The sequence below is a fragment of the Aulonocara stuartgranti genome (assembly GCF_965226115.1).
Source record: "Aulonocara stuartgranti genome assembly, chromosome: 3".
In the NCBI taxonomy this organism is placed as follows: Eukaryota; Metazoa; Chordata; class Actinopteri; order Cichliformes; family Cichlidae; genus Aulonocara; species Aulonocara stuartgranti.
This window is the reverse complement of record NC_138941.1, coordinates 48,984,613-49,010,544: the sequence shown is the minus strand read 5'-3', so window position 1 is coordinate 49,010,544 and position 25,932 is coordinate 48,984,613. Positions and strand designations below refer to the sequence as shown.

The following is a 25,932-nucleotide window of genomic DNA, read 5'->3' as shown; positions in this document are numbered from 1 at the left end:
CTTTGTCCTGTGTTGCTCCTTTTCTCCGAATAAAAGGGAATTTTGCCGCCCAGAGGAAGCTCGAACTGCTGCTTAGTGGGGAAAAATAAGTTCGATTTTAAGACGCATGAGAAAAATCTGTTAAAGTGTTTCATATGGAAAGCAAAACAACAATAAACTAAAAAGCACCAATAAAGAGAAGTTACTGGGCAAAAAAGAAGAGAGATGTATGGTTAAAAACATCACGTTTCTCCACTCATTTGTTTTGCATATTTTGTTTGTGAGAAGAATAGAAGCTTGTGAAGTTTAATCTGTCTGTGATCAGTGGCTTCGTTTGATCAGATTTCTACCTTTCCCTTCCCTTTCACTCTTTCAGCTCTGAGCTGAGCACACAACAAACATTTCACTTGAGCAGACTGGCCTCATATTACTAAGCACCTCTTTACTGCCATCTCGTCCTGTCATAACGTCTTGTTTCTTTTGTTGTCATTGTTACTTTGTCAACTGGGCTTTTAAAGTTTGAGACTGAGGTAAAAACTTCCCTCTCTAAACTGCGCTCAGCTTGTTTTCAGCTCTGCTGGCATGTCAGCTTTCTCTTTTTCATGTTTCTTTGTTGTCATTCAACACTGATGATGAACTTTGCTGTAAAACTTTGCACTCAATTAATGAAATTAAAGTCTTCACCAACCCTAACTATTACATGTTCATCAGTTTTATCTATTTATGCTTGTATGTATGGACAGTAACAATGATGCAGTGACAGTTAGCACCCAGATATTAGTTTGTTTAGCTCGCAGGACCCAAAGAGGTGGGTGAGCGGCTCAGTACCCATAAAATCACCAAAGAGAAGGGACCGAATGTCCAGAACAGGCTAAACATAGATGCAGAGAAGAAACCAGGACATGACTAAAGCAGTTTTATTGACCAAGAAAGATATTAGGGAGTATCTTAAAGTCTTTAATCCTAACAGTGCTTGAGGAGCTGAGTGGGTAGTCATTACCAGGCTGAGCAAAAAGGGGAGTCAGGAGACCCAGAAAAGTTGGTGGATCAGGGTGGTGTCCAAGTCATGACAAAGAAGTCTTTTAAAGCTAGTGCAGTTCGGAGGGTGGAGGGCCAGGTCGGCCAGAAAGTGGAATGGGAAGGAGGAGAGGCTGTAACTAGACTGACAAGTATATCAGCATAGCCTACAGTCTGGCAACAGCTGAAGGTCTTTGGAAGATTAATGTGGGTGACCCTTAGGCACATCTGAAACCACTCCTGAAATCAATTCAATTTCAGATAAAAGGCATTTTAAATTGTAAGGTCTGCAGCCTCGCCTCTCTAACGTTGTCTCCAAAACGATCAACCTGAGCTTTCCCTCTGATGTACTCATTTCTAATCCTGTCCATTCTGGTCACTCCCCTTGAAAATCCTAATGCCTTCAGCTCAGCTTCAAGTCTTTTTGTCAGCACCCCCGTCTCCAGCCATACATGACATTTTTAAACCTTCCCTTACACTCTTCCTTACCCTGCTTGCCCCTCTTCTTCGCCTCTCTTTTGCACTGTTGCTTTGGATGGTTGAACCTAGGGGTGGGCGATATATCGAATATACTCGCTGTATCATGAGTTTTTCCACATACGATGGTTAAAATGGCTTTATTTAGGCTTTCATTGAGTATAAGTTTGCCATGACAATATTAAGCTGTCTGCATGTAATTCACTGTGAGGGTTTTTTCTCCCACACTCTGCGAATGCATCATTAATCCCCCCTCCCAGCCGGAAAAACGTTCTACCTGGCATACAGCGCTGAGCAAGGATTTCACAAGGAGGATGTCGAACAAAACACGGTAATTTGCAAAACATGCTGTAAAACTATTGCTGCAGACGTGAGCAGTTAGCAAAATAAAAAAGGGCAATTTTAAGCACTGAATGGTTAAAACAACATTTGTTTTAGATGTTATTTAAATATATTGTGATATATATATTGTATTGTGATATAGCAAAAACATATTGTGATATTAGCTGTTACTCATATTGCCCACCTCTGGGTGAACCCTTGTATATGCCTCTGCTCCTCGCAGCTTCACTGTTACGCCCGACTGCTTCTCATTCACACGTCCTGTCTCACCTCTCCTCACTTTCACTCCTCTTCACTCCAGATCACACCTTCACCTCTCCGTACTCTCACTACCGATCACACTGTGATCATTATAGTCCAATACACAGGACACTGATTTTGATTCACAGCAGCACTGAACTCTTCACAGCCTTTTCCTAATCTAACCTGATGCACACATCCTGCTTGTAGAGCCACAATAACACAAAGAAGCGTTGCAGCCGTCCACAGCCATTTTCACTATAGAAGAAGAATATTGTTATGCTGATTAACAAAGAGACTCATCACTTTACCATCAACTCGTTTTGTTTTTTATCTCACATGAGTTGCCACAACAACAACAGGACTGCATGAGAGCGAGCAAAGCCAAGGAGTGATAAGACACAGGTATTCACAGTGCTGTAGTATAACAGAGCACACAGCTTAGTGAGTCTGTGCCTGCATAGAAAAATAGTAGCGTGGGATGTGTCTGGTTCTCTCTTCTTCTACTTTTCTCTCCCTCACTATTTCCAGTGCTCTCTCTCTCTCTCTCTCTCCCACACTCCCCAAATATGAGCACCTGTTTCTTTCATCATGCTGCTGTGGAAGAAACAGGGCTTCCCTGACGACCACATAGAGAAAAAAGGGGAGCTAGCAGCCTTTGTGTGTCTGTTTCTTTACATATTTCAGAGTATACAGTTACTTTATTATCTTTTATAAACCCGTCCAGACGGAGCCGTTTTAGGGCAAAGGACAAAATCTAAGAGACCCACTCGTCTGTTTCAGCCCCCGCATGAAATGATTGCGGTTTGTTTAGAAAGTCCTGACGAGGACCTTGTGTGGCTGTGAGAATTACGTCTCTTGTCTCTCATGAGCAGTGTGAGAGGTAGTGTGATGTTATTACAGCTTTAATTTCTTTTAGGAGGTGGTTGCATGCATACATGCTCTGCTTGGATTTTATGCCACTCGGCAACAGCAGAGAAAGCTATAAACATTACATCGAATTATCTTGTGAAATGAGTATACTAGACTTCACTGCTGGAAATTTGGATGATGAGAAGAAAGAAAGTCAAAATACTACAGCTTGAAGTTTTAAATTTAAAACACTTAGCTGAAAGACACCAAAGCAGAACTGCAGAGGTGGTCATTTATAACAGAAAAATATAGGCTGGTGATGCTTTCCTATTCAATGTGACACAATGCAGATGGAGAACGTAACATTGCACTCGTATGAACATCAAGAGAAATTTGAAAATGATAATGACTCACATGTTAAATATACATAACAGTTTGTAAGGTATACTTAAATACAGCGGTTCACCTTTCACCTGTTTCGCAGATTTTTTTTGTGCAATTTTGCAAGCTTTTTATTTTTTATACAACACATTGTGTTCTGCGTTCTAATTGGCTGTAGACCATTGTCAATCAATCTCGTGCCTTGTCTCCTGTACAGTACAGAAAGTGTTAAGCTTGTCAAATTGACCCGCTAACAGTGTGACTCTGAAGTTCAAAGGCAACCGCGGGCACCTTTGGTTTTATTCTGTATATTTTTCTACGAAGGTTTGAACTTTTAGTGTTTAAACAAGAGAGAAAAGTGAGGAAATGTTCATACCTGTCTGAGAAAAGTGTATAAAGTGTGTAGTGAGGGGTTTTACAGACATAAAAAAATCTATAATAATTTAAAAAAAAAACATTTTAGCTACTTTGCGGATTTCACCTATTGCGGGTTATTTTTTAGAACATAACTACCGCGATAAAAGAGGGACCACTGTATTACATAAAATAAAGAGCATAAACCTATTAATGAATATACTGTATGTTTTAATTTAACCTCTCTCAATTAAATTACAGTAGGAGGAGCTAAAATGGCTCTTTTGATGTTGAGGGTTGTCGACACCTGGTCTTTGTGAAAGTGATCCTAGTTGAGCTAAAAGAGTTTTTTCTGCCTTTGGCTCTTTATGATGTCATTGAATGGGGATGTCCCCAGTGCGGTCATTGCAGACACAAATCTCTGCCTATGAGTACAGAAACCCACCCACCTGCTGCTTAAACCTGTTTATGAGGGGCAACAAATCAGAAGAAAGTTGTCTGAAAGACTGAGGTGCTAAAATGGCCTGTTTCAACCAGAGAGTGAATGGCAGGGCTGAACAGAGGCCCAGTATAGAAATAAAACAGGATTATTTCTAACTGTGACTCATTCAGAGCTGCTCTAGCAGAGTCCAGAAATGAAAAACTGAAGTCAGCCATGATTTGTTTTTCTCACTCTTTATTGAGACCTTTGAGCTCAAAGCCTACTATACTACTTCTTAGCTAAACTTTGGTGTGGTGGGGAGTTAGCTGACAGCATCGCCACAGTTCAGATTATTTGTATCCAGTCTGGACGCAAAAGATCTCACTCTTTTAATATATCTGTGTTTTTTAACCCGTATTACACTAGAGTCATATAAAATCCTGATAAACACATACTGTTTGTACTTTACACTGAGATGTAGGCTGCTGTGTTTTAGTGTGCGTGTGTTTGGACTTGTAAGAAGTTTAGTACAGTTTGGGGAAACACCTTGTAAAAAGCTGCTTGAAGGTTGAGACTTTGTTATAGTCTTCGTGTTGGGACTAGTTCAGGTTAATGTTTGGTTGTAATCATTCAGTTTAGGGCAGCAGGCTCAGGACAGCCTGTCTTAGTTAATCTCAGTTCAGTGTGCCGGCTGGTATGCAGCTAAGCCTTTAGTAAGCAGTCGCAGGATAATGTTCAACATGTTGCTGTGTCTGAGCATTTTTCACATCGCTGAGTGATATAGCAGAGAGGCAGGGCATAAAATCACAGGATCCACTGCTTAGTAATGCATTCATTAATTTATGCGTATACCCCTCTTCCTCAAATTTCTCTCACTGTTTTAAGGACACAGTGCACACCATGCTGAGATATGGCAAGCCAAGGCTAGTTTATTTATATAGCACAATTCAACAAGGTGATTCAAAGTGCTTTACAGAGACATTAAAAAACAAAAACAATAAAAAGCATGATTTAAAATTGATTAAAAAATACAACAACAACAAAAAAACAGTAGATAAAATCAGAACAGTAGATAAAATCAGTAGTTAAAATATAAGTTTTGAAATTTAAGCTTAAAAGTGTGGATTTGGTGCTTTATTCAAATGCAGCTGAGAATAGGTGAGTCTTCAACCTGGATTTAAATAAACTGAGTGTTTCAGCTGATCTGAGGCTTTCTGGGAGTTTGTTCCAGATATAAGGAGCATAAAAGCTGAATGCAGCTTCTCCGTGTCTGGTTCTGACTCTGGGAACTGATAAAAAACCGGATCCAGATGACCTGAGGGAAGGTTCATACTGGGTCAGTATGCCAAGTTTTCAGCTAATAGTTTTTGGGAATCGGTGGAATTGGTGCAAAAAATGCTATTTTTATGTCATCTCAAATGTTTTTTTGTGACAGTCTGCTAATAACAAAGGGCCTAAAGATAACATTTAAATTTGGTTCTTTGCTAACTTGTCTGGTATGTGTAAACACAACACTGAATTATCTCTTAAGGTTGGTCCCTTTTATGTCTTTGAATGATTTATAGTTGAGTGTTCAGTGGCTTAACAAACTGAAAATGTCAGGCACAAGTGAGAACGAGTGAAAAACCTTTAGACAACCTGGAGAACCGTTGCTTGAGACCACTACAAGGAAGTCTGGCTCCTCAGAAGCAAATGATAAAGAAATTAGGGGAGGTTCAAGGCTAGCAGTATCTGTGTGCATTTTCAGTTCCAGATCTTGGTCGTCTTAACTAGACTTCTTTTTTAGGCTCCTGAAGATGTTTCACCGCTCATCCAAAAGGCTTCTTCAGTACTAAAAGATGGGTGCGACTCCTAGGGCGATGTCTGAGGTGATAACCTCACTAGAGTTTAAATGTCTGGGGCTTCCCATCAGAAGACTTTCACACGAGAGGTGAAACTTCTTAAAGAAGCTGCCTTTAACTCGAGCGCTTAGGACTTCCTCGTCTGGTATAACGATGAAAGTGGCGTGAAGCCCAACAAATCTCCAGGTGTTCAACTGTTTTTTAGCTTTGACTCCTCTAATTTTGTTTAGCAGTCTGTATGTAGTAGAGTAGTAATAACAGAAGGCTGTAATTTAAGATTTCACTCTCTCACTTATTTTTCCTCCTCCCTTCAGGTTAAATCTGGATTTTTATTCTGTTGATGTAGGAGGACTTTTCCTCCGGCTGGTCTGTTAGGCAATGTTTAGCTCTTGTTTCAGACAGTCCACAGTAACAGACGTGTGTTATTGTGTGAAAGGTGGTGAGACGGATGTTTTTCCACCTTTATTGCCAATATATTGCAACACAGAATGAAATTTGAAGGGAGCATTTTTGTTTTCTGTCTGCAGGAATTTGTCTTTGTGCATATGTTACGCCCCACTTAAGAACGAAGTGTCGACTGGAGCGAGGGGTAACACAAAGTGAAAGGGAACACATGAACTACTGGAGAAATAGATGTCAGTATACAAGATTTATTGCCTAAAACTACTACAGTAAAACAAGCACAGGGAAGCTCTTTTCTTCAGGGTCTCCAAGGCCAAAACAATAAACAAAACACCCCACTTTAGCTAGAAATCAAAACCAAGTACTCACTAACCAAAACAAAATACAATGGCTGAGCTCCCTGTCTAACCAAACCAGGAGAAAACAGTTGAAACAAAAATGGCAGAGAACACACCTCAGCTGCGGCTCATGAGGCAGACCTGCAACACAAGAAAAGGAGAAAAACAACTCTTCTACAGAGGGAGAGCCACTAGAGGTCAGCGACCGTAACACCCCCCCACATAAAATATCACATACAGTAAACAGACACCTTTAACAACTGCCACCAGGTCCGTTACTGGGGTTAAGGGGTTAATACTGGGTCCTGGACAGTGCGTCAGCCACCACGTTGTCCACACCTCTCTGATGTCGGATGTCTATGTTATACTCCTGAGCAAGCAACGCCCATCTCATCAATCTTTGGTTATGATTGTACATGTGCTTTAGGAATACCAGAGGGTTATGGTCAGTATAAACCATGACAGGGGTGGTGGTTGACCCCACATACACGTCGAAATGCTGCAGAGCAAGCAACATGGCCAGGGTTTCCTTCTCAATGGTGGAATAGTTGAGTTGATGAGGCTTGAACTTAGCTGAGAAGTAGGAAACCGGGTGACTGATGCCATCAACTCCATCCTGCAACAGTACTGCTCCAGCGCCCGTAGCACTTGCATCCACTTCCAGCTTGAAGGCCTTGCTGAAGTCTGGAGCAGCCAGTACAGGGGCACTGCAAAGGAGAGACTTGGCACAGTCAAATGCATGTTGGCACTCAGCAGTCCATACGAAGGGTTCCTTTGGACTGCACAGACGAGTCAGGGGAGCCACCACTGTTGAAAAGTTCCGGCAGAAACATCTGTAGTAGCCCACCAGACCCAAGAAGCGTCTGAGCTCCCGTCTGGTGGTGGGCACCGGGTAGCTCAGTACGGCCTCCACCTTTGCATTCACGGGGCGCACCTGGCCATGTCCCACTTGTTTTCCGAGGTATGTCACTACCGCCTTGGCAAATTCACACTTTGCCAGGTTCAGAGTTAGGGAAGCCTGGGTTAAACGAGCAAAAACATCCCTCAGAGTACTCACGTGATCAGTCCAGCAAGAAGAATATACCACAATGTCATCCAAATACACATTACAACTGTGAATGTCTGCTAACACAAGGTTCATAAGTCGTTGGAAAGTGGCTGGTGCATTCCGCATGCCAAACGCCATCACTGTGTACTGCAAGAAATAGTCTGGAGTAACAAATGCTGAAATATCAGAGGCTCTGCTAGTTAGAGGAACCTGCCAGTACCCTTTTAACAGATCTAGCTTTGTTATGTAGGTGGCGGCTCCAATACTGTCTATGCAGTCTTCCATGCGAGGCAATGGGTATGAGTCAGGGACTGTGACTGCATTTACTCTCCTAAAATCAGTACAAAAACGAGGAGAACCATCTGACTTTGGTGTCAGCAGACATGGAGAGCTCCAAGAGCTATGGCTAGGTATCGCCAAACCATTTCCAAGCAGGTACTGTACCTCGTTTTTCATTAATTCCCTCTTGAGTGGGGGGCACCGGTATGCGTGTTGCTTAATAGGGCACGCATCACCCACGTCAATGTCGTGCTTTAACACTGGGGTTTTAGACGGTACATCCCCAAACAGACTAGGGTGCGCTTGGATCAGATCTTTCACATCGTCTCTCTCGTCATGAGGAAGATAGGAGAGGTACGTGTCTAAGGCACCAAGAACCTCTGAGTTTGCAAGCCTGCCGCTCTGCTGACCTTCACTACCCTTCACCAAACCATCATCATGGTTTATGGGCACAGAAATGAGTGAGATGGAGCCCTCGCGGTCGTCTTCCCTAGAGTGAAACAGTTTCAGCATGTTTATATGGCAGAGCCGTGTTTTACGCCTCCTATCCGGAGTGCGAACGATGTAGTCTGTGTCATTGACTTTGCTCTCTACCACATATGGTCCCGCAAATTGGGCTGACAGAGACGGACCAGATGTGGGCACCAACACGAGTACCTGATCACCAGGTTTAAAAGAACGCTGCACTGCCTTCCGGTCATACTGCCGCTTCATTTTCCCTTGGGCTGCTGACAGAGACTTCTTAGCTATTGCACAAGCATGGTACAAACGTTCCCGACACTGCGTGACAAACTCAAGCACATTTGATTGCGGCTGCACATCAGACAAAAACTGTTCTTTCAGGGCTTTTAGAGGCCCTCTCACACTGTGCCCAAAAACTAATTCAGCAGGGCTGAAACCAAGGGACTCCTGTTTTGCTTCACGAGCTGCAAACAGTAGGAATGGCAGTCCCTCATCCCAGTTCTTGTCAGTCACCAGACAATATTTTCGCATCATCAACTTTATGGTCTGGTGCCATCTTTCTAGTGCACCTTGTGACTGGGGATGGTAAGGGCTGGAAGGGATGTGTCTGATACCAAGTGATTGTAATGTCTGCTTGAACAGTTTTGACTGGAAATTGCTGCCTTGGTCGGTCTGAACAATTCTAGGCAGACCAAATGTTGAAAATAATTTAAGTAGAGCCTTAATCACAGTGGGAGCGGTGATTTTTCGAAGTGGTATGGCTTCAGGAAAACGGGTTGTGGCACACATGATTGTCAAGAGGAACTGATTACCCGTTTTTGTTCTGGGTAGAGGACCCACACAGTCCACTAAAACACGCTCAAAAGGCTCCCCAACTACCGGGATGGGTTTAAGAGGAGCAGGTGGCACCGCCTGATTAGGTTTACCCACAATTTGGCAAACCTGGCATGTTTTGCAGAACTTGGCAACGTCTTTCTTCAGACCTGGCCAGAAAAAGTGCTGAAGAACGCGGTCATAGGTTTTAGTAATACCTAAATGACCTGACCATGGGTGTTCATGCGCAAGCTGCAATATGCCACCCCGGTAATCCCTAGGAATGACTATTTGGCGTACCACCCCCCCAACCCTCATCACCTCCTTCCTGCTGTAATGCAGGTCTTGAGACCCATTTTCTTAGCAGTAACCCATCCTCAAGATAAAACCTGTGCCTTTTTATTGTTTGCTAACCCGCTTACCTCTTTAAAACAGTTAGCGAGTGACTCATCCTTTTCCTGAGCCTGGCTCAAACACTCACGTGAGACCGGCAAAGGAAGAACCTCAGACAGAGTAGCCAGACCCTGTTCATCGAGCGCTGGTTTAGAAGGGCTAGCAGCTGGCTCTCTGTCCCCAGTTAGAACAGATCCAAGAACAGTCTCACTCAGGTTCACTTCCTCCAGCTTCCGAGCTTGCGACCTGGTAAGACACTATTTGATAGGTGACACCACCTATCAAATAGTGTCCCTTTTTCCCTTGCGAACTCAAGGAATGTTTGAGCAGCGGAACACCAGTTGACACAACCTAATAGATGTCTCAGCTTCTAGCTCCCGACACTTTAACTTGAACTCAAGCTCATCCTTACGTCCCCTTTCTTTGGCCTCAAGTTCAAGACGAACTAAACGTACCTTTACGCGTGCACTAACACTGGGATTACTAGATTCGACAGAGAAGGGCTCAAACCGTGGAAGAGAGGTTGGTGGCTTTCCCTCACCTGGTTTGACCACCGTAGGTGTCCCCGCCCCCTCCTCAGCACAAACCTGAGGATGACCAGAGGTTTCGAGGAGTGACGCGGCATCCCCCGAGACCACCTCTAAGGGGAACACGCCTTTCCCAACCAACCCACTGACAACAAGAGTCTTTAACTCGCTCTTCTTCATGGACTTGGCCACAAGGATTTCATAATGCGCGGCAACAGCACACAAATCCTCCTTCCGACATGCATCAAGCTGGACCAATGCAGGCCTAGCTATAAAATCACCCAGGCTAGACTGCGCCACAACCCAAATAATCCCGGACGAGCCCCCACTTATGTTACGCCCCACTTAAGAACGAAGTGTCGACTGGAGCGAGGGGTAACACAAAGTGAAAGGGAACACATGAACTACTGGAGAAATAGATGTCAGTATACAAGATTTATTGCCTAAAACTACTACAGTAAAACAAGCACAGGGAAGCTCTTTTCTTCAGGGTCTCCAAGGCCAAAACAATAAACAAAACACCCCACTTTAGCTAGAAATCAAAACCAAGTACTCACTAACCAAAACAAAATACAATGGCTGAGCTCCCTGTCTAACCAAACCAGGAGAAAACAGTTGAAACAAAAATGGCAGAGAACCCCTACCTGCTTCCACAATGACAAACTAATTAACACAATAAGGGTACACCTTTGCTTACAATAAAAGAAAGAAAAACCAAAGTTCACAGAGGGTAAGTTCTCACACACATACACACTAAGGCCCGCTGCCCAAAACTCTACAGCTCACAGCTCTGGCAAACATGGGGAAAATGGCAGGGGGTGTGGCAGTTTAGGATGGCAGACTATATGCCGTGGCTGACGAGCTGGAACACACCTCAGCTGCGGCTCATGAGGCAGACCTGCAACACAAGAAAAGGAGAAAAACAACTCTTCTACAGAGGGAGAGCCACTAGAGGTCAGCGACCGTAACAGCATATCAACATTGAATGCGCAGCATTCTTTGTCTCATCTGGACAAACAGACCCCCTCAGGTCAAAACAACTGAGATATCAGATGTTTATCACAGCACAGACTAGTGATGGGATTTCCGGCTCTTTTTAGAGAACCGGCTCTTTCGGCTCGGCTCACTAAAAAGAGCCGGCTCTTTTACGTGCTTCTGAGTTTTTACGCGAGTCTGAGTTTTTAAATGTTTTGGAGTTTTTACGTGTTTTGAAGTTTGTACGTGCTTTGTCTCTAGGGGCCACCGTAAATATACTTTTATTTATTCACTCCACATAAAATGTAATAAATGAATCATATAATACCAAAACCAACTATTCACATTTCAACTTTTAACTATTTAAATTTTCAGCTTTTTCCTTTTAAACAATTTTTTTTCCTTTTTCTCCTTTTTAATGTGGCTTAATGCCAACAGGTAGCTGTACAGCTGTGACACTTATGCCTTTTCACTGTCTGCTCTCATTACAAGCCATTTAAAGGGGGTTGGGGTGTATTTAGGAGAAACACGGGCAGGATAGGAACCTGCTGTGACCTGCCTGCACATTTGCTTAAAATCATATCACTCAAGTCTGAAAAGCAAGCGAGAGCATGTTCAGCCAGGTTAGGGGATCTGAACCAAACCGCTGCTAAGCACCACTCTCAGCGCTCACAGTTTAAACGTAACTCGCACACAAACGCCACTAAATCGCAGGCAGCGTGTCTGAATTAGAGCACAGGGTCAAATTTAGCTCATTAAAGGAGCATTTTCTGTTATTATTTGTAGTGTTTATGTGGGGAAATCGTACTGCAGTGGCACATAATCAGTTTGAGTGATACTACAACAAAAAGTGTTACAACTGCCTCACAGTGCACAGCGGGGCATGCCTGTAAGACCAATAAAATCCTTTAAAATGCCAAAAATGGGCCGTTCAGAAAATATGGTAAACCAAATAAACCTAGATGTGCACAAAAACAGGCCTTAAAGAGCAGAAGCATGAAGCAGGTGAATGAGTGCAAAAGGCTCAGCTGCTAATCCCTAATCTTTGCATCATAAACTCTTATCATCTGAAATCCAAAAGGAAAAAAAAGTTTTACAGTATCGTGAACAGAGCACAGCTGTTTGTGTCCCTTCCCTCTGTTTCACATTCTCGCAGATATTAGAACAGACGGTATGATCTTGTTTTGTCTGCAGCAGGAGTTACAGGTTAAATATGAAGCTCTCGCTGTGGCACACAGGAACAGTTTAGCAGTGGTAAACTGACTCCATTTATGTGAGTGTGGAGGAACACTTTCATGCTTTCGTGTAAAATTTGGCTTAGCTTTGAGGTAAATTATAGCTTCTTGTGATTCATTTGGATGAGTGTTTCTGTTAGATTCCTTAATAGCGGAAAAGGAACCAGATATTTGTTAGGTAAAGGTTTTGGGTAGGTCACATTTACTCTTCAGTGCTCTGAACTCTCTTTAGCAGCTTTCTTGTAATTTCTTTTCTAGTTCTCCAGACCTCTTGATGACATCCAGAGCTCTTTGGATGTTAACTGTCTTTGGATAATCTCACATTGCTTCAGTAATGTTGAGGCCTGCGCTCTGGGGAGGCCAATCCATGCCTGGTAGTGTTTCGTTCAGGGTTTTTCAATCCATGTATGCTTTAACTGCACTGGCAGTGTGTTTGGAGTCACCATGATTTACAGATATCTGTAGACACTCCCAGTTGTTCCTCTCTCATCATCTTTCTTAGACATACTGATGATGATTTAAACCAAATAATTGGATTCATCACTCTATAAAACCTGTTGCCAATGTTTTCCAGTCCAGTCGTCATGTAATTCCTCCATCCTCAGCGTTTCTCCTCGTTTCCCTTTACTAGGAATGGCTCGAGACTTTTGCACAACACTGTACATTTCCTGCAAATTTTGGTCCAAGTGATAGCTGCACTCGTCCAAGGAGGAACGTGACCCATTTTGTTGTACATGCTCCTTGAGGCCGCACATATTTGCAATTTTTGACTTATAGACTAACAGCTTGGAGCCCGCAGCACACAGTTTTGTTTGTTTATAATCAGCCATGCTTGATTTTATTCAAATGTGAAGTGAAATCACAACCTTCCCTCCCTCTGCCAGTTTTCAGTAATCTTACTTAACACTTTATTTCCATCAGACTGTCTCCTGCCATTCCTCCACCCTCTCTTACCTGCCTGCTCTCAGTCTATCCCCGGGCTACACATATCCAGGTATTCAGCTGGCAAGCCGCCGCGCCCCTCTCTAATTTCTCGTTGCCCCTAACTACATCACAACGTGCCAAGTGTTGATGTATGTAGAGCGAGGAGTCGGACATGTCTGAACCTGTTGTATAAAAGGGCCAGTCCCAGCCAGGCCTGGTTGCACTATGGCAGGTTGTCTCCAAGAGGAGAGACTGCAAATCTTTCTGCTTACATGAGGTAATTGAAAGAATTTGATGGCGTAAGTACTGAGAAAAGCTACCAGTTTATTCGTAATGGTGCATATTCCTTTGCCATATAGATGTGCACCAGTTTTGATAAATATGTAGCGGTAATAAGAGCTTAAAATTCAACTGTTAAATGATCTGTGCTTATATGAGCACACAAATCCATGAAGATGGACAGATAGCATTAGGTACCTTTCATGATTTCTCATTATTTACAACATTTTGTTAGTTATTTGTAACATTTCACACTCCACACTTGTATACTGCATTAAATAGTAATGATGCTTCAGGTATTATGTTAAAACATTTGATGCACTACAGGCAGAACTACATGGCCCACAGTTGGCAATCCACTGTGGGGTACCCACATTCCAAATGGGCAACATTGTTATAGGCTCCACATGGCTTGGCCTGCCTGGGTCTCACATTGGTTTTCAATCTTGATATGCCAATTATTGCTGGAGGACTTATGTTAAACGCAAATGCACTTTGAAGCATTAGCATATTTAGTTAAAGGCTCAGACACCACACAGTTTCTGGCTCATTTTGGCTGTGGGTCTAAACCTAAAGTACTCCCAAACACTTTGTACGCTTCTTTCAGTCGCCATGTTTCACAGCTCGCTGAGCTCACAAATAGATAATGCCCTCTGCTGACACTTAACTACAATACATGACCTCAATATAGCATCTCCTCTTTGAAATTAGTACCAGTGGTGTCCATTATACTCACTCCAATCAACTCACTTCAAACTATGCTCAGTTTGGATTTCAGTTGGACTCATGAATAGTATCAAAAAAGACTGTCAGTGTCTTTTTGACTCAGTCGTTTTTCATTCTCATCACTATCTGCTGTACATTCAGCATTTCTGCTTATGTGCACTGAGATTTTCCTGATATCAGAGGCCAAAGCAGACATGATTTCAGGACGTCTATGAGAATACGCTCACGTCCTTCTCAGCAGAGTCTGTCTGATTGATACATTAAAAAAAAAACTCCCCTTGTGTGAAAAACCCACTGTGAAGGATAAGGAAATTTTAGTCCGTTTGCTGCAAAACAAAAAACTATTATTAAGTATTACCCGCCTCGCTGGAACGTCTATGATGAACATGCCTAAAACACCTCCTCCATCTGTTTAATCACTGCAGCACCACAACAGTCTTTTTGTTTTGGTTCAGTACAAGTTAAAGACAAAAACCCCATTGCTAGATGAAAGCATGGAGCAGAGGGTGACGTGTGTTTTTACAGATGTAAAGGATAAAGGGTTGTTTCTATGTGTGATCCCAGCAGGCTTCAGTTCTGTAGAAACTACTTTAATTAATGCGTCTCTCAAATGATGCGCAACAGATGTTTAGGGTTACTTAGCAGAGCTTGATACGTTGATCCAATGTTGGTTTATCAGTTCCAAATGTTTGTAGCATGTACTGTGCCAAAAGCACTGAAACAGACTAGCACAGGTTGTCCAGCAGAGGGCGCTAAAGATTCTTTCTTTTCTTCTTATTTTATTTAATTTATTTTTTTTAACAGTAAATCTATTTAGAAATATCTTTTAAGATTTAAAATATCTTTTAAGTCACACATTTTTTTGGGACATAAACTTTATGTCCAAATTTTAACTCTATTTATTTATTAAAACATAGTCTATGGGAAAAGGAAAGCATGTTGATATTGTTGTTTGATTTTCTTTCTCTTCTTTTTCATATTGTTCTTTCGGCTGCTTCCTTTAGGGCTCCCCTCAGCACCTCATCCTCTTCTATTCCCAGCAATGCTCTACATGTCCTACATCACTACAACTATTTGCTGTGTATTTGTCTCCTGAGTTCACTGTTGTTCTCATGTTGGATCCTATTCTGAAAATAAAAGGTTCTACTCAAGGTTCCTTTAAATATATACAATTTGTTCATTGGCTTAATACATTTTAATGTGTTTGTAATGAAACATCACACATGCAGGTAAGATTTAACATCCTCTTGTACTGGATATCCTTTGTAATGTTTAAAGTTTTATTGTTGGATTCAAATGAGGAAAAAACAGATTTCTGACTTGCTCAGCTGCAGAGTGATCAGTTGGAAAACCCGTTTTTATTTGAAACAGGATTTTAGGTGAGGTAATAAGAGAGTATTTGTATCTAAATGTAACACACAGTAAAAGGGTCATACAGTGTGGGTAGGGCTGGACGGATGGTGGTCAGCAGCCCTGAAGGAGCTCTCAGCGGGAGGTCACAGGGGTCAACACTAGTTAGGCCAAATGAAAAGAGAAGAAAGGAACCAAAGTTGTGTTGAGGGGTGGAAAAAGGAGGAATTCCCAGGAATATCAATGGAATTCCAGGACTGGCACTGTGGCACGATGGCGTGTAATGTGTGCGCGAATGAGTTTGACACGCTGCGTTCATCGGTCGGGGAGGTCTTCCTCCTCCTGAGAGCCACTGAGTCAAAGCACACACGTCTGGATTTTTTGTCAAATCCAAAATATTTAGTTTGGTCGTCGCATTTAGGGCATCTTGAAGTAGTCAAAGTCCAACCGTGATGAAAGGGATCAGCGGTTTGGAGCCTGGACTGCCATTCACCGTAAACACACACACACACACATGGACTGGGACAGATGTATGCTCAGACACGAAACAGCACCTTCACAATATCGCGGTACCGTTTCATGTTAGATGGTCTGTCCAGTCTCCGTAACAGGATGTAGTTATTTTTTCTGTATTTGGACTATCAGGAAACTATAAAGCCACAGATTTGCTCACATGTGGCAAAAACCTTTAATGTTTGTGGTCATTTATTTACTGCTTATTTGAAATGAACACACGGAAGCATCCACCGTCTTACTCTCGCTCTATAATCCACTGACCATCAAAGGTGGGCGATGTATCAAAATCTTTCAAATGAGCAGAGGTTTCTAGCACAACTTCAGCTACTTCAAAAGGTGCACAGAAAAGAGGGGAAAGATGTTAAGGCTTCTGCAACACTAATGATGTATTCATGCGTCTCCAACAACCATTGAGTGAGACACTTAAATGATCAGATGACGACATCTTGTAGGATCATTTATCAGGGCCGCTCCAATTTTTCATTGATTGACTTCACTCTTGTTGTGCTTCTGCCTGCACATGTGGTTTCTTACCACGAGTCTCATTCATCCATTCACACAAGCACTTTTAACCTAACTTTCACACACTTGTATAGGGTGCAGCATCTCGCTCCACATGCAGAATGTTAGAACAAGGGCTCAAAACACCTTCTGACTGGTAGTTGACCTGCTTTAGCTCCTGAACGACAGAAGCCTGTAAATGACACCGATACTTGGATGTCATTTATTGTTTTCACAGGCATAAATAAGCTGGTCTTTCTTTACTGCCATCTCAGTGACACATCAATACATGGATGGCATGGATCTTATCTGGGAGGAAGAAGCTGCAGCAACCAGGAGATGAGATTTTCTGACGGACCCCCTTTTTACCCCCTATACCAGCTCTGATATGGTGATTGCGTCTGAGTTGCGATGCCAGTCATTCGAGAGTCGACTGCACCGAGTCCAGTTCACCTCAAGTGCAAACATAAATTGTTAATGGCTATCATGTCAGTCAAAAATCAGCTCAGCTCAGCTCTCTTAAAAAGAAAAGAGGTACCATCTTGTGTCGCTTTGCTGCAGTTGCGTTATTCAAGCTAACTTTTTACAAAGTTCAATTTTCAAGAAGCAAGATAATCAAAAATAATCGGACAGTAAGTTGCTCTTGATGGTTGGTTTAGCTCGGATGGCGACGATTGAACCAGATTAGACACCCACGTCTTTCCAGCGGACCGGAGCGAACACGCTTTGTGCCGTGATCGGTGTAAGAAAACAGCCGTCATTTAACGATGTTCAAAACGAGGACTTGCTCTCTTTCTGTCTGTGCAGCTGTGTGTGCTGTCTATGAGTGTTTGTGTCTGTTTGTCTGCTACATTAACGCATATGTGTGTGCTCATGGCAGGGCAGCGTCTATACGTGTCTAATCGTCACTCTTTTATGAGTGTCGGGGGGAATTCCAGTCTCGCCAGTCTAATCCTCGGGTACGTGCCTTCCTTCCTCCTCCTCCTCTTTCTCCTTGTCAACTCACCCAATCTCACCTGGATCGTGTGTCCATCACTTTGTACACACCTGTGAATGTACTTTTAGAATCGTTGTGTTGTTTATCTTGAAAGGTGCTGAATAAATACGTTTGACCTACTTTAACTCACTTTTTTACTTTTTGGGAACTTTATGTGCATTTATGTGCAGATTCACATGAAAATAGGCAAATTTAAGCATTAAAGTAGCACACATAGTGCTCCAAAAGAGTAGAGCACAATTCGTTTCATTTATACTGAATTTATGAATACGTAACACAGTTAAAATATGTGTCGTAAATACTGTTCATAGACCTTTATGTCTCCTTTTAGGAAGAGCTACATTAACTGCAGTCTGGTGCTGTTTCCTGGTAGTCCTGCTTCTCAGTGTCGGAGCTGCACCGCTGCAGTTTTCTGGTCCTATACAGACCTCCAGTGGAGATCACTGGTAGCTTTAGCTCTGCTCAGGTCTGGTTGCTTGGTTGGCGTGAGGGGAAAAATTAAGCTGGGTTAAAAGAGAGTTAAAAGAAAGAAAGACTAGAGCAAATATCTGCAGTTCACTGACCTTTCTAAGTGGATTACACGCCCCCTCAGTGCTGTGGGGGCAAAGAGAGAGGGAGTGAACAGCATGTAAAGGGAGAAGGATCTTTTAACGCTGCGTTTAGTCCGATTTTTTTTTAAGCCACCTGGTTTCTTCTTAGTTCACCCTTTGTTTTTAGCCACATTTGCTGTAAAGTAAACACCTTTATAAGTTGCATCCTCTGTGTGATAAAGTGAAGATTTCTGGCAGCAGAGTGGCAGACGGTGTTCGGACACACCTGTTACTTGAAATCAAACATCATGATCGTGGATGTAGAAGAAGATCTCGGCCACCTTTACAGCTTTTACACTGAGAAAGGCAAATTTCCTTTTCCGGATTAACATTTCAGTTAAATTTGAAATCTGAACATTTTCTGAAGAACATTGAACACTTTATGTGCCAAACTCTGATGAACCCACCAGACTTATTTAAAGCACTTCTTTTCTTTGTCTTTTCTCTGATTCATTTTGATCTTGTCACTGGATACTTTTTGGATCAAATGAGCGATAAATAAATATCAGAAATAAATATCAGAGCTTTTTATTAATTAGTTTTACATTGTTTTTAGTTAAATACTGAATCATAAATGGTAGATGATCATTTCAAAAGTAATTATGAAATTTAAAATGAAAGCATTTTTATTTTTGTAAATGACTGCTCCTGACCCACCTGCTGTACTTTTACAGCCCTGCTGGGGGAAGTGGCCCACTCTTTTAAGGATCACTGCACAAGTGATTGCCAGGCTTGTTTTTATTATTTGCAAATATACATATATATGCAGCCTTGCAGCCTAGCTGGACAGTTTTGTAAATGGTTTTTTTGTATAATGGTGGTCTATGAGAAGAAAAATATTTTTGGTGGCAGGCAATTTCTGTCCATTCGTTGCACACTAGAAGCAACCATTGGGAAAGACAGCAACAAGGCTGAGTAGTGGAAGTATACCCAGATATCTTGATACATGGTTAATTATGTAGTGTGCTCAGTGTGCTTTATATTGTAATGTAAAGACCCTAAAATATAAGAAAGAAGCCTCAACAATCATATGACCCCGTAGAAGCAAGCACTTGGTGACAGTGGGAAAGAAAAACTCCCTTTTATCAGGAAGAAACCTCCAGCAGAACCAGGGAGGGGCGGCCATCAGCCATCACTGTCTGAGGGTGAGGGGAGGAAGGCAAGACAAAAGACATGCTGTGGAACAGAGACAGAGATTAATCATTAATAATTAATTGCAAATTCAGTCTGCACATGAGAAAAGGCTTTATTAGGCAGGACATACAGGTCAAATAACATTTAGTTTGAAAGTTCACTTATAGTCCACTTATACTAGTACTATAAGAACAAACCAAGTCCAAATCAGCTCTGTTGCTGGTTTAAGTGGACATCTCCCGGTTATTCGAGAGTAGCTGAGTGTTTCAGTTATTTTAAGAGCAAGCAAGCTCGGTCATGCTTTTTTGGTTAAATGAGAGTGGAGAAAAGAGGGATGAGTGTGGAGAAAAACAGATGGATGCAGAGAAGGATGGAGCCTGAGCTGCAGGCATGGGCGTGGGAGAACAGACGGCATTGAGCTGAAGCAGACCAGAGGCTAATTTGGAGATTCAAGGCTTGTAAAAACACCCCCACGTACACAGAGACACACACAGATGTATTTAGGCATGTGTGTGTGTGTCTACTGGTGATCCCTCTGTGATCCCAGACAGCACTTTGCACCAGTTGTGAGATAAAATCATGCAAATGCCTTGCTTTGGCCTTCATGCAGCTCAGGATAGTAGGACTGTCTTGATTTTTATATAACCAAGGGCATATTATCTATACACACACACACACACACACACACACACACACACACTGGAAAGCGGCAAATGTAATGTAAACATGTATGCACTGTTTTAAATGTGTACACAGAAATGCAAACGGTAAACTGTGTGAGGTTTAATGTGCCAAAGATTAATTGTGAAATTCAATTTTATAGCCTTGATTTTTGACCCCAGGCCCTTTCACTTTGTGGAAGTGAAAAAGGTCGAGTTAAAAAAGGGGGGAAAGGGTCAGTAACAGACTTGTTTTTTAGTCTTAAAAATAAATCAAAGAGTTGTTCAAAAAAAGAAAAATCAAACCTGTTTAGTTTTTATTGGAGTCTATGAGGAGTCACTCGCATATGGAGTGGATATTAGAGGAGCTGCAGTTCCATGTTGGCTTAATTGTGGGTACTTGATCTTAGAATATTGTATTTCCAGTTGTATTTGATTGCACATATTGGCAGATGCTTTTCTGATCATCATGGCCCACGATACTCTTTGGAAGACCGTGCAATCGCACTGCAGCCAGATCGATATATTGGCAGGGCCGATATTATCGCCCAGCATTAGTTATTTGTCAACCTTTTGGTATCTGAATTTGTAATGGCCAGTAAATGATAATTAAACAAGCTACCAAGTATAATATGGGTTGCATAGCATTCTGTGACTTCCCTGTTGGCAACACATTAGCTGATCCTTATCAGTTTAAAGTAAAAAATGTTACAAATATCACAACCTCATATTGCCTGTTTTTCTTAAGCCAACAATCTAAATCACAGGAATGAAATCAGTTTACAATGACACAAAATCTGCATTATTAAACAGCTAACATGAGTCAAAATGTCAGTGCATTTTTAAGACATTACTTCAGTTCCTTGCAAAGACTAAAACCTACAGGGAAGAAATTCAAATAAGAAGGTTTAAATTAAGAACAATAACAATAAGACAATTTTGCATGTTTACTGCCTTTTATTCCAGAATCTTTCCGATTTCTTAGACTTAATGATAAACTGATGAACCAGGAAATGCACTCAGAGTTTGCTGCGTCCCCTCCGTGTCAGTAAAACGAGAACACCGTGAAAAGCGTCAGCTCAAAGACGGACACGAAAACGTTTTTGCAGACACAGAAGAATGTCCGCCCGTCTGTCCTCTCTCGTGCGCTCTCTGCCTCTCCATCTTTCTCACAGCCTGGCTGCCTGGCATGCGTGCAATTGATGCCCGTCTGGCATTCACTGTGTCAACAGGCATGGGAAAAGTTAATCAGGAGCTTGGCACTCCCACTCCACCCATCCATCCATCCATCCATCCATCCCTCCCTCCCTCCTAGTTTTTCTTAACTCTCTCAGTCTTTAGTCCTTCACAAAAAGTGAATCCAAAGTCTAACGGATGGGAAGAAGTGAGATATTTTGGAAGATAAACGTGCTCTCTGTGAGATAAAAGCTTTATTTGATTTGAGTTTAGAGTACTGTTTGGCCTCGCCGACCTTGCAGCTGCGATCTCATCAGCAAACAAACCTGCAGGTGAATCCGCTGACCTTGCTGTTCCTCTGTGGGAAGACATGTGCTGTAATGTGCAAAGTGTAATTATGCAGCGCCCCCCGGTGGCATGCTGAAGCACTTGCTGAAGTTTACTAAATTTACTGTTTGGTTTTACAATTCTGGAAAGGAGTTTGACTGATTTTACATGGCTGAGGCTGCAGATTTGGCAGGAAATTAGGACAAAAAGGAGACGTGGCAGACACATTTTCAGAACCCAGAAAGCTGCTTTCTAGCTTTTACCTGCTTCCTCCACACGTTTGATTTGGTGGACTCTTACACTGGATGCCCTTCCTGATGCAACCTCCAAAGTATTTGTGTCTGTTCCTGGGAATCTTTCGCTTGTTATGGAATTGGAAAAAGTGACTTTAGAGCCTCTATTTTCAGAACACTGGAATGTAATTGCTAGTTTTATTCATCGTTGGAAATGTCGCTGATTTTTTTTTGGTTAAGTAAAAGTCCAAAGACGCTCATTTGTCTTTCTCTTGTTTTGTTTTTTTAAACAGGCTTGCCATGGATGTGCAGGATCCAAATGTGACTGCAGTGGAGTGAAAGGAGAAAAGGTAAACACAGTGTCACACAATCACTAGTAACTACTAGTAGTTACTACTAGTACAATTACTAGTAACCACCGTGTTGAGAATGTGAGGACACCACCAGTGTTGGTCAAGTTACTTGAAAAAAGTAATCAGTAACTAATTACTGATTACTTCCCCCAAAAAGTAATCCAGTTACTTTACTGATTACTTATTTTCAAAAGTAATTAATTACTTAGTTACTTAGCTACTTTTTAAAAACACGATTTACAACCTGAATAGGTGATAAAGCGATAGATCTTTCAGCCCAATTCTACTTTTTCTACATAATCCATCATACAAAATGTAATCAAATGGAAAAGTCTCTTTTTTAACTTGTTTTATCAGTTTTAATCTTTTAACTTTATGCATCAAGCAAAAATGTAATTATATGCAACATTCTCTGACTGGAAGTAATTTGTTTAACATTTAAACCTATTTTCTACACATTCCAGCACATGAAATAAAATATTTTTTGTGTTTACACTCAGTCTTTCAAATAGATGCAAGTAAAACACAGCAGAACATAAATAAAGTCAAAGACTCAGCGGTCCTGTTGCTCTATTTTCACCTGTAAAGCAGGAGTACGGCAGGCGCAGGTTCACCCTGGTGCAGGTGTGCCGCGGTCAGTGGAAGAATCCGCGAGTTTCTCTGTGAGTTTCCCATTACGTTGTTGCGCACTCGGTGCTTGCTCGGAAGTTTAGGATTTTTTTTCGCTGTAAAAAGACGTTTTCTTCCCACGCACGATGGACGCTAATGTTTTTGTCACTTTTTATGGAATCAAACTCAAAGTAAGGTCAGTACTTCCACGCTTTAAACGCTGCACGCTCATACTCTCTCCCGCACTCGATATATGATCCATTGTTGATCTGCACACAGCTGTTGTCACTAACGGCGCACTCGCTTACGTCACTATCGTGAGACATTCTCGCAAAAAAATCACGGTTTTAGTAACGCAGTAACGCAGCGTTCCTACGGGAAAGTAACGGTAATCTAATTACCGTTTTTGCAATAGTAATCCCTTACTTTACTCGTTACTTGAAAAAAGTAATCAGATTACAGTAATGCGTTACAAGTAACACGTTACTGCCCATCTCTGGACACCACAGCCAGTGGGTGTACCCTGAATACTCCCGTCCAATTAATGAACATATTCACTTTGACCTGAAACTTGCGACTGAGGGCACAGAGTTAGGGAGCAAAGGCCCGATTTCTCATAGATTTCTTACACGTAATTAAAAGCAACACATATTTAAAAAAAACACGCACACAGGGAACAGTTTTTCTTGGGATGACTAATGAAATCTTCTTCTTTTTGTTATTACTCTATAACCAGACAAGTGCCGGTCTTACAGTGAAGTCTGCATTTAAGTTGAGTCAGACTTATCACAGGCTGAAACACTGTTGCCAAAATAATGGACACGGGTCTTTAAATAATAAATAATGTCACAGAATCATAACACACAGAGATGTAGTAAAGTAGCAGAAATATGAATTGTGATTTTTTTGAATTTTGTTTCTGTGGATCTTACATTTTGCTGTTGAAGCTCACACATATTTTAAAAGGCAGCCTGGCTCTATTTCCGGCTTTCACCGTGTTTTGTTGCCTGTGATTGTACGAGCTGGATGACGGGAGGAGCTGATGTTTGACAAGATACCAAGACGGGCAAAGTTTTCACCTCATTTACGCAGAAACACCTCGGCTGTTGGAGAACACACTCACACGTTTAATTCAACTCAGTTCAGTTTTATTCACATAGAGCCAAATTACAACGACTGTCACCTCAAAGTGCAAAGACTCCTCAGTAATCAAGAGAAAGCATTCAAGACAGCAGATTTCATGTTGTGAAATATGTTTTCAATCTTTCTCAGTACATTTTAATCTCCTCTCATTTCTATGAATAATAGTCCAATACTGCAGATTTTGGTATGGATCCAAAACCAAGTAAACACAGGCTTGTATTGCAGATTCTAATACAGATACTTTTAACGCATAAAGGAAGCTTATGTAGAGGGGAGAGCAGTGTCATGATTTATTAGATGAATAATCATTCATTTAACTAAATCAAACACATTTTAATGACCACTACACCACTGGGTCCATAATAATTAGTTAATACAACAAAACACACCTTTCAGATTTTGATGCATTTTGTGGTTTTTGGAGACGTGTAATGTAAATATGCATCTCTCTAAACCATCTGTTGTTTAATGTGCTACAGGTAGGGCTGCACGATTTTGCATAAAATGAGAATCACGATTTTTTTGCTTAGAATTGAGATCACGATTCTCTCACGATTTTCTTTTCCAGTATAAATATTTATTGCACTTATTAACTGCACATCAACTTCGTAACAGTTGAGACTGAACATAAAAACAATAAATAAACATAAAAACAACAAATGTCTCACGTTTTGTCGTTGCTGCAAAATGTTGTACTGCTTGAAATTCCGTCTCCACCGTTGCTCGACGCTAAATAGTTGCGGGACGGCACTGTGTAGCGTTTGTCTAGGGTGTTGATCATTTTCCTAAATCCCTGGTTTTGCACAGGGTTGATGGGAGCCATATCTTTGGTCAGGTGATAAGTGATAGCCTCCGTAATTTCTTTGTGCCTGCGGGAGTTCGACGGGTATAGGGAAGCGCTGTATAAGGTTCCCGTTATTGATGTTTGGGTGGTTGACCGGGACGGATTTTCTCCTGTCACTTTCTCGTCATCCCTGACGTGCTCTCCGTTGTGTTTTCCCTGCTAATTTTAGCATCACACGGCACAGCTTCTGTATCACGTGGTATAAGGCTCCGCCCTTGTCATTTGTTGAGCAGGAAGAGTGAGCGCTTGTTTTAATGCAGAGTACGTCCCGAATCAAAATGCGGTACAATCGTCGTCTTTTTTTTTTTTTTTTAAATCGTTGTCATTTGGAAATGAGATCGCACATAAGTATGAATCGAGATCGCGATTTTCTAACGATTAATCGTGCAGCCCTAGCTACAGGCTATAAATAACTCTGCCTTTCTATTATGACCAGACTGAAATTAAATCTGAAACTTATCTGGTCTTTAAATATGAAACAAATGATTGTTTGACTGTGTCATTGCTTGCAGGGTGAAAGGGGTTTCCCAGGTTTGACAGGACAGCCAGGCGTCCCAGGATTCCCTGGACCAGAAGGACCAATTGGGCCCAGAGGAGAGAAGGTGGGTTTGTAGGGCAAGGAGACGAGAAGAGAAAAGGAACTGATTTGAATTGAAACTCTGAATATATCAATTTTTGAGACGTGGGTTATTTTCTGACTTTGGATGGCGGCAGTGCATATACAAGAACCCCAACATAAGGCTCTGGGTAACTTTTATGATTTTTTTATAAGCTACTGTCGGTCAACAAACTGACTAAATAATTAGGACAATAATGTGAATAATTGCTAAATATTTAGGTAGTTATGTCATTACATGTATAGATGATGTTTTCCTGCATTAAGCATGTTTCCTGCAGTCAAAAGGTTTTCTGCACATCCCCCTGGATAAGTATAAGATACATTTTTGTTTGTCAAAGCATCAAATACAACAGAAAATCCCACAGACTTCGGCGTCTTTGCGCTGTTGAAAGTGATATAATGCTTTTTAACATGCATAAGTGTTAAACTAATGGCTTGCCACTGCCAGGTGGTTGCCATGTAACGTGATAATGTTATAATATACTTGTGTATAATTCAGCTTGGTTAATATGAAATATGATGTTACTGTAAATTTGAAGTAACACAAAGCATTCAGGTGTTGCAGGTCCATAAACA

General features: G+C 41.6%; 1 protein-coding gene across 1 annotated transcript in view; it reads left to right on the top strand.

Moving 5' to 3' along the window:
- col4a5 (collagen, type IV, alpha 5 (Alport syndrome)) overlaps positions 1 to 25,932 on the top strand; it is a 66,668-nt gene that overhangs the window by 9,316 nt on the left and 31,420 nt on the right. Inside the window, exons 2-3 of the mRNA XM_082528139.1 lie at positions 22,082 to 22,138; positions 25,250 to 25,339. Coding sequence (XP_082384265.1) covers positions 22,082 to 22,138; positions 25,250 to 25,339 — 147 coding nt within the window. The remainder of the gene's footprint in view (positions 1 to 22,081; positions 22,139 to 25,249; positions 25,340 to 25,932) is intronic.